The sequence below is a fragment of the Elgaria multicarinata genome, chromosome 9 (assembly GCF_023053635.1).
Source record: "Elgaria multicarinata webbii isolate HBS135686 ecotype San Diego chromosome 9, rElgMul1.1.pri, whole genome shotgun sequence".
NCBI lineage: Eukaryota > Metazoa > Chordata > Lepidosauria > Squamata > Anguidae > Elgaria > Elgaria multicarinata.
Genome location: NC_086179.1, coordinates 99,973,516 through 99,985,847, shown reverse-complemented (window position 1 = coordinate 99,985,847; position 12,332 = coordinate 99,973,516). Strand labels below are relative to the sequence as shown.

The 12,332-nt window shown below is 46.6% G+C and overlaps 1 protein-coding gene across 1 annotated transcript in view; it reads left to right on the top strand.

Annotated features, from left to right (window-relative positions):
- DYRK4 (dual specificity tyrosine phosphorylation regulated kinase 4) overlaps positions 1-8,355 on the top strand; it is a 113,906-nt gene extending 105,551 nt beyond the window's left edge. Inside the window, exons 17-18 of the mRNA XM_063133436.1 lie at positions 3,416-3,597; positions 8,114-8,355. Of these exons, the coding sequence (XP_062989506.1) occupies positions 3,416-3,597; positions 8,114-8,355 (424 nt within the window). The remainder of the gene's footprint in view (positions 1-3,415; positions 3,598-8,113) is intronic.
- The last annotated feature ends 3,977 nt before the right edge of the window (positions 8,356-12,332 follow it).

The following is a 12,332-nucleotide window of genomic DNA, read 5'->3' as shown; positions in this document are numbered from 1 at the left end:
ATTCATGCCCATTTTGAAGGAAATCCGAGCATCCCCTGAATTTTGGGGAATATTTTAAATATCACCCCCATTTTCAGAAATGCAGTTATTGCCAACATTTTTACAGTTAGAAACTTGAAAATGGGCACCATCACAGCTTCCACCTAGATCCTTATCCATGCCCATTTTCAGGGAAATCCGAGCATGCCCTGATTTTTGGTGATTTTAAAAAATATTCCGCCACCCCATTTACAGAAATGCAAATATCTCAGGGATTTTTCCAGATACAGACCTGTAAGTGGGCACCATAAGAGCTTCCACATAGATCGTTATTCATGCCCATTTTGAAGGAAATCTGAGCATCCCCTGATTTTGGGGGAAATTTTAAAAATATCCCCACCCCATTTTCAGAAATGCATCTCAGGGATTTTGTAAGCTGCAGTCAGCTAACTGGGCTTCTAAATAGATCCTTATTCATGGCCATTTCAAAGGAAATCCGAACATGCCCTGAATTGTGGGGAATATTTAAAGATAAACCTAAATAAGAATCTTCAACACTTCAAAAATTAACAAGGAACTTCAAGAAGTCTAAACACAGGGTGAGCACAGCAGCAATGCAGCTGCCTTTTCATCACCAGGAAGGACTAATGCCCTGAGTCAAAGCAAGACATGCACAAACCCCTGAAGCATTGGGAGGAAGCATGCAAGAGGCTTGTGGGGAGCCCATCTACACAGCCCATCTACATCTCCCAGGCACCAGGAGGGCAGAGAGGCAAGCAGAGAGGTGCTACACACACACACACACATGATATATGACTATGCCGTAGATCTATGGGGAAGTAAGTCCCAGCAGATCCCAATACCCACGACGACAGCACCGAGGCAGAGGTGGGAAGGCGGGCATGCAGCAGACATTTCTGGGGGCACAAGTAAGTGAGCCAAGTATTGTTTCCACTTTCCAGGCCATTCAAAGCCAGTAATGCAAACCAGCCCTGTGAAGCAGGCACAGAACAGGAGAGGCAGCAGCCAGCTATGCCCCTGAAGCACTGAGAGCAAGTATGCAAGAGGCTTGTGGGGTTGACCCACTACATCTCCCAGGTACCAGGAGGGCAGAGAGGCAGGCAGAGAGGCACGCTTTCCCCTGGAACCAGTTGCCTTGGAAGTGCCCGCCTCTTCCCCCAGCAAGATCGACTGGTGCTGCCTCGTTAGATGCATCCTCATGCTGCTGGTTTAATCATGCCCTCGAGCTGAACCCCTGCTTAACTTGGCCTTACAGTGGTGACAGACAGCAAAGGGGGGGATCCACTCCCACCTCAAATGGTCCCACATCATTCTTGTCTTTCACTTCCGTGGTGATACCATTTGCCCGCCCTCACTCTCTGGTGTTGCCACAGAAGAAGGGGTAACAGAGGAAGAGGGGTTGGATACTGGGGAGAGAGCCTTGGCCTGCTGCTGCTTGTCATCACCCACATCCTGGAGGACCGCCTCCTCCTTCTGCCCCTCCACCATGCTGAGGACCTCGTCTATCATGTCTGGAAACAGGTCCATCAGCAGGCTCCCCTCAATCAGTAATGAAGGAGTTGGGGATACAACTCCTCCTCCTACAACAGCACTAATGCTGCTGCTGCTGCCTGCCTCTTGCAAAGGGGTACTTTTCCCACCCTCAAAAAGTGAACGCCGGGTGCAAGTTGGAGAAGCGTCCATGTCTGCCTGCTTCTTCTCCTGCTTCTGTTGAGGAGCACAGGCTGCTGGCTTACTGGTGCCAGCCTTGCTTTGCCCACTGCTTTCACCACGCCCAGCCACAGACGGGCGCCTGCTGCCTTTTCTCATTATCAAATAATAATAATAACAACAACAACAACAACAACAACAACAACAACAATAAATGTATTTATTATTTGGGGAAATGGCAAAACTGTGTAGTGCTTTGCCCAAACTTTATTTGAATGGTCAAACTTTATTTGCTTTTTGCACTTAACAAGCAGTGCACAGCAAACACACTCACACAATCACACACAGTCCAAACACACACACACACACAGAGTAAGAGAGAGAAAGAGAGGATAGATTTTTTTTTGGTAATTTTTAAAGATCTTTTTTTATATAGAAGAAATAAGGAAACTGAATAAACACAGACACAGAACACAGGGTTTAAAAGGCAGGGGTGGACGTTGGGAAACAAACAAACAAACACTCCAAAAATGAACTATTATAAATTCATATAAATCAAACTAAGGCAAAACACAGAGCACAGGAAAGCTAAGCAAGTAGTCAGAAACAAACAAACAAACAAACAAACACACAGCCCAAGCTAAATCCTATCTCCTCCAAACAAACGCAGCTACAGCACAGAACGAGCCTCCTCTCTCCACGAACTCCAACCCACAAAGAGAGAGAAAGGAAAAACTGTTGGTGGCTCTGCCTTAGTCCCCCCTCCAACATTGGGATTGGAGGATGCTTCACATCAGGTGATCACTTATCATCACGATTGGGAGTTGAATCTGCTTCTCATCACTTCAAAAAAATGTTATCCCCTCCCGCTTTTACCCATTCTAAAAAAATTAATAGCAAGCAAACCACACAACGAAAACTTCTGAAAATTGACACAAATTACCCCCAATCATCACTCTCTAAGCACAGTAAGTTTCAAGGATGTAGCTTGAAAAACAAAAAAGTTATACGTGCTTAGTTCGCACAACGCAATCCTATGGGGAGAAATTTCCAAAATGTCGGGCAGAGCTTCGCGACAAGCGGATCACTCCGCAAGTGGGCGATCTGCTTCATAATGCTTCACCCTGCCCCCAACTTGCTTTGCCTCCGCCTTTAACAGAGGTGAATCAGGCCGCTCCGATGCCGCTTCTACGACCCGAAATGGAGCGGAGCACAGCCCTAATATGGATTCTCTAAATATCAATTAAAAATCACTTCTTCACTATGGCATTTCCAGATGGATCTCTTTATTTATTTATTGCATTTCTATACCGCCCAATAGCTGAAGCTATTTATTTATTTTCTCTTCTCTCTCCCTCATGGATCTAGTATCTTACTTTGTAAGCCTGAGATCAGGGCCTGCATATTCAGGCATTAAGAAATAAATAATAAAATAAAATAAAAACATGCTTTAGATTCACAGATACTTTTGCTGCTGAATTATGCGATGTACACTGATAAAAATATTGTAAAGATGAATTTACGATGCAATGAAGTAACACAACATTAATGTGCTGGCTTACACTCCCTCCTCTGATTATTTCAACTTGTGCATGCCTCTTATCACATGAAGAATGTTGTGAGTGATAAACCCTATATGCACATAAGCGTCTCTGTGTGTGTGTGTGTGTGAGTGTGTGTGTGTGTGAGAGTGTGTGTGTGTAATACTCATTCTAACAACAAGGTTAGCTGTTCCATAATGATGTGCTATCTATTTTATGTCAAGATGGAAACCTTCTCTGCGCATGACTCCAGAAGAAGCAATGCACCATACCTGGATGCAGGATCCCTGGTTACATAAGGCAAAACAAAAGCCCAAGACTGCTACAAAGCAAAATGAGGGATCCTTCTTCATCCCAGAGAAGAAAAAAGAAAATGTTCATAAAAATGCACAGCCAGAAAGAGGAGGTCTTTTGTTTCTAATTCCTCCTCTTTTCTTTTCTTTTCTTTTCTTTTCTTTTCTTTTCTTTTCTTTTCACAAAGAGTTTTCTTTTAGAAGGTCTGCATGCATGCCGTGGAAATTAGCAGTGCCACATTATGTGATACGCGGTGGCCTCAGGGCCCCCCATCCCACCAGTGTTTCAGGCCTGGTTTGTGGTTTTGCAGCTCAGCACTCAGATGACGCATGCCTGTCTCTTCCCCTCCCTTTTTTGTGTTTTCCAAGAGCAGGGAAAGTCTGGATTATTTCCCCAAAACAGAATTAAAGCACCTTTTGGCCCCTGTATAGTGCCTAGGGTGACCACATGGAAAGGAGGACAGGGCTCCTGTATCTTTTAACAGTTGCATAGAAAAGGGTGTCATTTGTATATATGCAGAACCTGGTGAAATTCTCTCTTCATCACAACAGTTAAAGCTGCAAGAGCCCTACCCTCTTTTGTATCTGGTCAAGAGGGCACAGGGGGTTTGGACTCAATGGCCTTATCTAGGGTGACCATATGAAAAGGAGGACAGGGCTCCTGTATCTTTAACAGTTGCATAGAAAAGGGAATTTCAGCAGGTATCATTTGTATATATGGAGAACCTGGTGAAATTCCATCATCATCACAACAATTAAAGCTGCAGGAGCTATACTAGAGCGACCAGATTTAAAAGAGGGCAGGGCACCTGCAGCTTTAACTTTTGTGATGAAGAGGAAATTTCATCAGGTTCTCCATAAATGCAAATGGCACCTGCAAAAATTCCCTTTTCAATACAACTGTTAAAGATACAGGAGCCCTGTCCTCCTTTTGCATATGGGCACCCTATTATAGGCCCCTTCCAACTCTACTATTCTATGATTCTATCCTGCATCTTTAAGTGTTGTGATGGAGGGAATTTCACCAGGTTCTGCTGAAATTCCCTTTTCTATGCAATTGTTAAAGATACAGGATCCCTGTCCTCCTTTTCATATGGTCACCCTAATAGTGCCATCATCTTGCTATTTCCCTTGTTGGAGCATGTGTGCTTTGAAGGGAGAGCTTGTTGACGAAAGAGGAGGGCAGGGCGGTTATCCTCCTCCACACTTGTGTCTAATGAATGGGCTTGCTCCAACCCATCCTCCTTGCCCACATTTTTAAAGATAAAGAGATGAAACTTGGGACTGTGAGAGCTCTTAAGTAGGGCTTTAAGCATGTCAAGTTTGAATCAGATCCGTTCATTCTTTGATTTTTTAGGAATTTTTAATCCCCCCCCAATAATTTCTTCCCATTAACACCCCCACCACCACACCCCCACACACCTCCTATTCTGTGAGGGGTGATTTAAGGAAGAATTGGAGGTGTGTGTGTGTTTAACAGAGCTCGTTTATTACCCGTACTTGATTCCCTTACTCAAGAGTAAATCCCATTGATTTCAACTGCATTTACATCCAAGTCATACTAAAATCCAATGCATGCTTACCTTTGAGTAAACCCCGTTGAACAGAGAGAGACTTACTTCTATGTAAACACATATAGAACTGACTTATAATAGTGTGATCACTCAGAAGCTTTTTTTATGTTTAAAAAAGAAGTCTAAAACAGCAAACTGGAAAGGAGTGCTCTGCAACCCTGTGCTTACTTCTGAGGTCTTGCTTCTGTTTACTCAGAAGTAAGTAAACAGAAGCCTATGGAGGTTGTGGGCTCTCCCACACTAGAGGCCTTCAAGAGGCAGTTAGACAACCATCTGTCAGGGATGCTTTAGGGTGGATTCCTGCATTGAGCAGGGGGTTGGACTCGATGGCCTTGCAGGCCCCTTCCGACTCTGCTATTCTATGATTCTATGAAGTCTATCTCTGTTCAATGGGGTTTACTCAAAAGTAAGCATGCTTCAGATTTTAGTATGACATGGATGTAAATGCAGTTGAAAGCAATGGGATTTACTCTTGAGTAAGGGAATAAAGCCTGGGCAATAAACAAGCTCCATTGAACACACACACACACACACACACACTGATTCTGCCTTAATGCACCCCTGGCTGAATCGGTGTGTGTGTTAATGGGAAGGAACGTTTGGGGGGATAAAAAAATTCCTAAAAAATCAAAGAATGAACCAATCTGATTCAAACTTGGCATGCCTAAAGCCCTACTTAAGAGCTCTCACAGTCCCAAGTTTCATCTCTTTATCTTTAAAAGTGAGGGAGCTGTAAGCATTTTGGTCAATTCCCATAGGAGCTCCAATGAGCAACAGGGGGTGGGGAGTCTGCCACGTGATCACAATGTCCATCAACGACAAAAACCAATGAGCTGGAGGGGGAGGAGAAGGGGTGGGGCGGGTGCAATAGCATTGGAAGAACAAGCAAGTGAAAAGAGAGTTCTCCAGTATAGCGATGATCATGAAAGGGAGGAAAGCTTGCTGCACTCATGAAACAGAGGTAAAAAATGGGGAGACAACCCAGAGGGAAAGTGCAGACAAACCAGGTGTGATGGAGCTCTCGGCTTCCAAATAATCTCAACCCTTATAGTTGGAAAGATATGTTTTAAAGCTGGTAGACAGTGCCAGGGGACTATCTGAATAAGAGTTTCTGCGGTCAGAGAGGACAAAGCATCAGACGGTGACTGACGTTATGAAAAATAATGAATATTGCAGAATAAATTCTGCTAAATTTACTTAATATGCATATGATATACATATCACATAATTCCTTTGGCTGCCTCTGTGCAGATTTTTTAAAGTGTACTGTATTTTCCTTTCTTTTCTATCTAGTTAGATATCTGCTTGCAGACATTCTTAGTACTTAAAAGGACTGCAGAGGAGAGGGCCCAATAGGAGAGGGTCAGGCCCCCTCTTCTTACACAAATGCCATGGGAGTAGGGTTGAGACAAACTCTTCAAAACTACACAGGGAAAGCATTGCACATGGTTGGACAGTCCCCAGAAGCAGAGAGCAGCATGCAGGAGCTGGCTGTGGGTGAGCAAATTAATTTGATTTAGGGGAACAGAGCACAACTCACTTCTACTTGGCCCCTACATAGAGCTGCCTGGAGGTACAACTCTGGGGATGCAGTCCCCACATCATCAGAGATCTCAGGCTATGATGTCTGTGACACTGACACACACACACACAGAGTTCTGGCACCTTTCTATTTGCCACTAAGCGAGAGGACCCTGCAGGGGCTGCCTATACGGCAGCGGTTGCCACCACAATAAGCTTTTGCTGCATTGGGTTGGCAGTGGCTAGTCCTGATGCTGCAGCAAATGTGTGGGGTTTCTGGCAGCTGGGCCCACCCTCTGCGCGGGTGGACGGCAACCAATCAGGGATCACCATCTGCCCAGCCATGCCTCCACATCGAGGTTGGAGCACAGTTAGGTGGCTCCCTCCTGAAAAGTCCAGGTAAGTCCCCGACTTTTAAAAAGCTGGGCTTCGCTGGAAAGCCCCACAATGGCTTCTAGGTGGCTGCTGTGTCATAGCATTGATGCAGAGCCACTGCGGAGCCACCTCGGGGCTTACAGCCCCCAAAACTGCATCCAGGGAGCTTTCAGGTCATTGCACTGGCTGCACCATGATCCTGTCACCAGCTGGATATTCCTCTGAATCCTTTCTGAGTCCACTCTTTCCCCAGCAGTTGCTTTAGTAGCAGGGGGAGGCAGCCTCCCTCAGTCCAAAACTGGATGGCAGAGGGGAGTAAAAGGGGAGTTGAGCTAAAAGCTGCATTTCCTTTGGGTGTCTTCTCAGAGATGAAGTATGTGCCCTCCCTTACCTTTGGGAATGGGGAGTGGCTGCCTTCCTCCATGTTTGAAGCTACCACTGTAGTGGCGATGGTGTTGAGAGAAAGTGAGCCCCTTCGATGCCCTTTTCCTGAGCTCAGTTCCCACCCACCTCCAATCATTTCTGGATAGAGATTGGCTGCCTCCATCTACTGTGGCAGCACTAGGTGTAGGACGGGAGAGATAGGACTCAGGGAATGCTGTTCTCCACCAAGGACTGGTTTGTTATGGAGGAAGAGGAGATGGTGTACTGACGGCCAGCTGGCCATGACTGTAGGGGGATAGTTTTGTTTTCACTCCAGCAGCCATACAGGCAGATTAACTTCACCCCAATCATACAAACCTCACACCGAACATACAAATCTCAACAAATCTTGCATCTGCATTTCAACCCACCACTCTTTCTCCACCACCACTAACGCACACTTTCCTCCCTGGCCCGTGATCCTTCTCCTAGAGCAGTGACGGACTACTTATAGCCATCCAGATATTTTGACTTACAACTGCCATCAGCCTGGCAGCAGAGCCAACAGCAAGGGATGATGGGAGTTGTAAACTAAAACAGTGGGAGGGGCAACCCGTGTTCTAGAGAGCAGTCAAGAAAGTATGTCAGAATTTGTGAATGTGATTCTCTGAAATCTTGGATAGAAATGGATTCTTTTTCATTTATTGGAGAGGTTGTAATGAAATTCTGGATAGCTGCTCTCTGTGGCTTTATATTACAACTTCAGTGTTTTGTTTTGTGTGTTTCCTTTCTGCAGATGAAATAATTTGGCACCATTCTACTGGAGAAGTAAAATCTGTTCCCCCTGAAATGTTACCTGCGCCTATCATATCATCCCAAGAAACAAATGAAGATGGAAGTCATGACACAACCAAACAGGACACTTTAGAAAAAGAACTGGAAGGCCCAATGGAGAAAGCTGTTAAAAGAGACCATAGAGCTGAGAAGATCATGCACAAAAGTACAAGCATCTTACCACCCATTAAGTACAAGCAGTGACTGGCCCTCGGTCCATACCTCTGTGGTATGTTTCTAGTAACTATTTTGCTGTAACCATGTTTTAGAACAGAAATTTAATGTATAACTGCACATATGGTCTGTGCATATTTCTTGGTGGTGTTACAAGGGTGTGGTGTAAAACAAAATGGGTGGAATATATATTTTGAAGTTTGGATGGGGCATCCTCTTGTTCTGAGACTGGGGGGCAGGGCTTAATTTTGACTGGGACGTGGGGAAAGAAGATTTTACCTTGTAAGACCAGGATGGTCAGAACAGTGTCTATACCTGTCCTCAAAGACATTTCTAGTGTGGCTCCTTGGTTAATGTATAAGGTAGTTTTCTTCAACAGTTCCAGAGGTACACTAGGGGGGCTGTCTTCACAGCATTGGGTTGGTGCTGCTCCGCTGCTCAAACTCTGCGCTATCCCTGGTGTGGGGTGGCGGTAAGTTCTAACGAGGAGAGGCAGCGTGGGCTTTCCGGTGGCCATTAGGCTCACCGGGCTCACACCCTCCCTCTCCTGTGCCTTCCAGCGACCAATAGGAGCCTGCCTTCCACCCAGGAATGCCTCCAGAATGGTTCCAAGCAAGGACAGGCTGATAGAAGAGCTGGGCTGACCTTGCTCTAGTTGGAAAGGTTGGAAAAAGTCCCCAACTTTTCAGCTGCGCATCTTTGCCCCTTTGCTCCAGGGTGGCTTTGAACCTGCGGCTGCATCATCTAACTGACCCAGCGTGGGTTCAGAGCCACCCGCAGGGCAAAGACAACATCAAGGCAGCCCATGGGAGTCCTAAAAGCTCAGGTGGGAGCAGGGCCGGTGCTACCATTAAGGCCAGTCAGGCGGCGGCCTAGGGCACAGAGGCGGGCGGGGCGCTGGGACCGAGCAGGAAGGAGCTGCAAATTCAGCTGCTCTCCCCACCCCGCTCCTGCTCAGGAAGGTTTTTCCCCCTCACGCAGCCGCTCTCTCCTCCTATCTCAAGCCCACAGCAGCCCCACCAGAAATAGGGGGTGGGGGAAGCACCCACAGGAGGCAGCAGAGCAGGAAACAGCGGTGAATTCAGCTGCTCTGCCCCCACTCTTCTCCTGCCTAGGAATGGCCCGGGGCTTCTTTCCTGCTGGAGCCAGCTGCTCGCTCCCTCCCTCCCTCGGCCAGAGTTGCTCCCTCCTACAAGCTGCCCCAGCAGACTTCTCGTGATAGTTGCTGCACAAGGTGGGAGCAGCAGCTCTGCGGTGGAGAGGAAGAAGCATGTGGAGGAGGGCAGGCGGCAGGCAGAGCAGCTACCAAGAACAGTCAGCCGGCCGGCTGGGTGGGGAGCAGGGCTGCTTGTGCTGCTGCAAGGTATCACCAGGCTCCCTTCCCCCGTCAGGAGTTACAGGTTGGGGCCATCTCCCCTCTGAGCTGCTGCCCTCCTGTCCTAATCAGCCCAGCAGCTATTGTGAGGCTTGGGGGAGGGGGGTTGGAGAGAGAGAGATGCTGTGTGTCTGTGTGTGTGATTCCCCCCACCAAAAAAAAATCTGGACTACAGCAGGATGGGGAGAGGAAAGGGGGAGGGAAAGAGAATTGCAATTCCCCAGGTCCTTCCTGGCTAAAAAGGATTCAGCAGCAACTTTTCTGGAGTGCTTGCTGAAACAATTCCTATCTGCCCTTGCTTATTTTAGGGTGTCCAACCCCCTTTTTTCAAGCCATTCTTTTGGTAAACATGGTATATGTGTATCTTGTGTCAACTTAAAAACAGAGCTACAGCACAATCCTAAGTACGTCTACTCAGAAGTAAGCCCCACTGAGATCAATAGAACTTATCCTGAGGTAAATGTGCATAGGATTCAGCCTGAAAAAGAAGAAAAGGGTCAAACTAGGAGCCAAAGCAGACATTACTTGAAATCCGTACATAGCAGTTATGTCTTCTTTTTTCATTTGTACTCAAAAGTAGGCCCAGAGGCCTGATCCAGATCTTAAAAGCCCTCCTATCCTCCATGCTAGGGTCCTAATCAGAATTTGGGGTGGTGGTGCATGTACTACAGAATAAAATATGGGGGGATGTAGCTGCTAAATATAGATTTAAAGCAATGTATGTTTTGGCCTAGAATGATACATGAAATGTGTGATTGCATTTCACCTATCTTTTTGGTGGGCAGGGAGGAGGAAAGGTGTGTGTGGAGGGCCTGACTGGGACTGCAGCATGCTGGGATGGGGGAGAGTTAGCCATTTCATAGAATCATAGAATAGCAGAGTTGGAAGGGGCCTACAAGGCCATCGAGTTCAACCCCCTGCTCAATGCAGGGCCGGATCTACACTACTGCTTTAAAGCACTTTATAACAGTTATAAAGCGCGCTATAAAACTGTTATAAAGCGCTTTAAAGAAGTAGTGTAGATCCGGCCCAGGAATCCATCCTAAAGCAACCCTGATAGATGGTTGTCCAGCTGCCTCTTGAAGGCCACTAGTGTGGAAGAGCTCACAAACTCCCTAGGTAACTGATTCCATTGTCATACTGCTCTAACAATCAGGAAGTTTTTTCCTGATGTCCAGCTGGAATCTGGCTTCCTTTAACTTGAGCCCGTCATTCCGTGTCCTGCACCCTGGGAGGATCGAGAAGAGATCCTGGCCCTCCTCTGTGTGACAACCTTTTAAGTATTTGAGGAGTGCTATCATGTCTCCCCTCAATCTTCTCTTCTCCAGGCTAAACAGGCCCAGTTCTTTCAGTCTCTCTTCATAGGGCTTTGTTTCCAGACCCCTGATCATCCTGGTTGCCCTCCTCTGAACACGCTCCAGCTTGTCTGCATCCTTCTTGAATTGTGAAGCCCTGAACTGGATGCAATACTCTAGATGAGGCCTAACCAGGGCCAAATAGAGAGGAACCAGCACCTCCCGTGATTTGGAAGCTATACTTCTATTAGGAAAAGGAAAGGAACCTCTCGTGCAAGCACTGAGTCATTATTGACTCTTGGAGGGACGCCAGCTTTCACTGACGTTTTCTTGGCAGGCCTTATAGCGGGGTGGTTTGCCGTTGCCTTCCCCGGCCGTTATTACCTTTCCCCCAGCTAACTGGGTACTCATTTTACCGACCTCGGAAGGATGGAAGGCTGAGTCGACCCGAGCCGGCTGCCTGAAACCAGCTTCCGCTGGGATCGAACTCAGGCCGTGGGGAGAGTTTCAGCTGCAGAAACTGCTGCTTTACCGCTCTGCACCACACGAGGTTTCTTCTATTAATTCAGCCCAAAATAGCATTTGCCTTTCCTGCAGCCATATCACACTGTTGGCTCATATTCAGCTTGTGATCTACAACAATTCCAAGATCCTTCTCGTTTGTAGTATTGCTGAGCCAAGTATCCCCCATCTTGTAACTGTGCATTTGGTTTCTATTTCCTAAATGTAGAACTTGGCATTTATCCCTATTAAATCTCATTCTGTTATTTTCAGCCCAGCACTCCAGCCTATCAAGATCACTTTGAAGTTTGTTTCTGTCTTCCAGGTTATTAGCTATCCCACCCAATTTGGTGTCATCTGCAAATTTGATAAGCGTTCCCTGCACCTCCTTGTCCAAATTGTTAATAAAAACGTTGACGAGCACTGGGCCCAGGACTGATCCCTGCGGTACCCCACTCGTTGCCTCTCCCCAGTTTGAGAAGGTTCCATTGATAAGAACTCTTTGAGTCCGATTCTGTAGCCAACTGTGAATCCACCTAATAGTTGTTCCATCTAACCCACTTTTAGCTAGTTTGTTAATCAGAATATCATGGGGCACTTTGTCAAAAGCTTTGCTGAAGTCAAGATATATGACGTCCACAACATTCCCACAGTCCACAAGGGAGGTTACCCAATCAAAAAATGAGATCAAATTAGTCTGACAGGACTTGTTCCTGACAAATCCGTGTTGGCTTCTAGTAATCACTGCAGTGATTTCAAGGTGCTTACAGATTGACTTCTTCATAACCTGTTCCAGAATTTCCCCAGGGATGGATGTCAGACTGACTGGTCTGTAG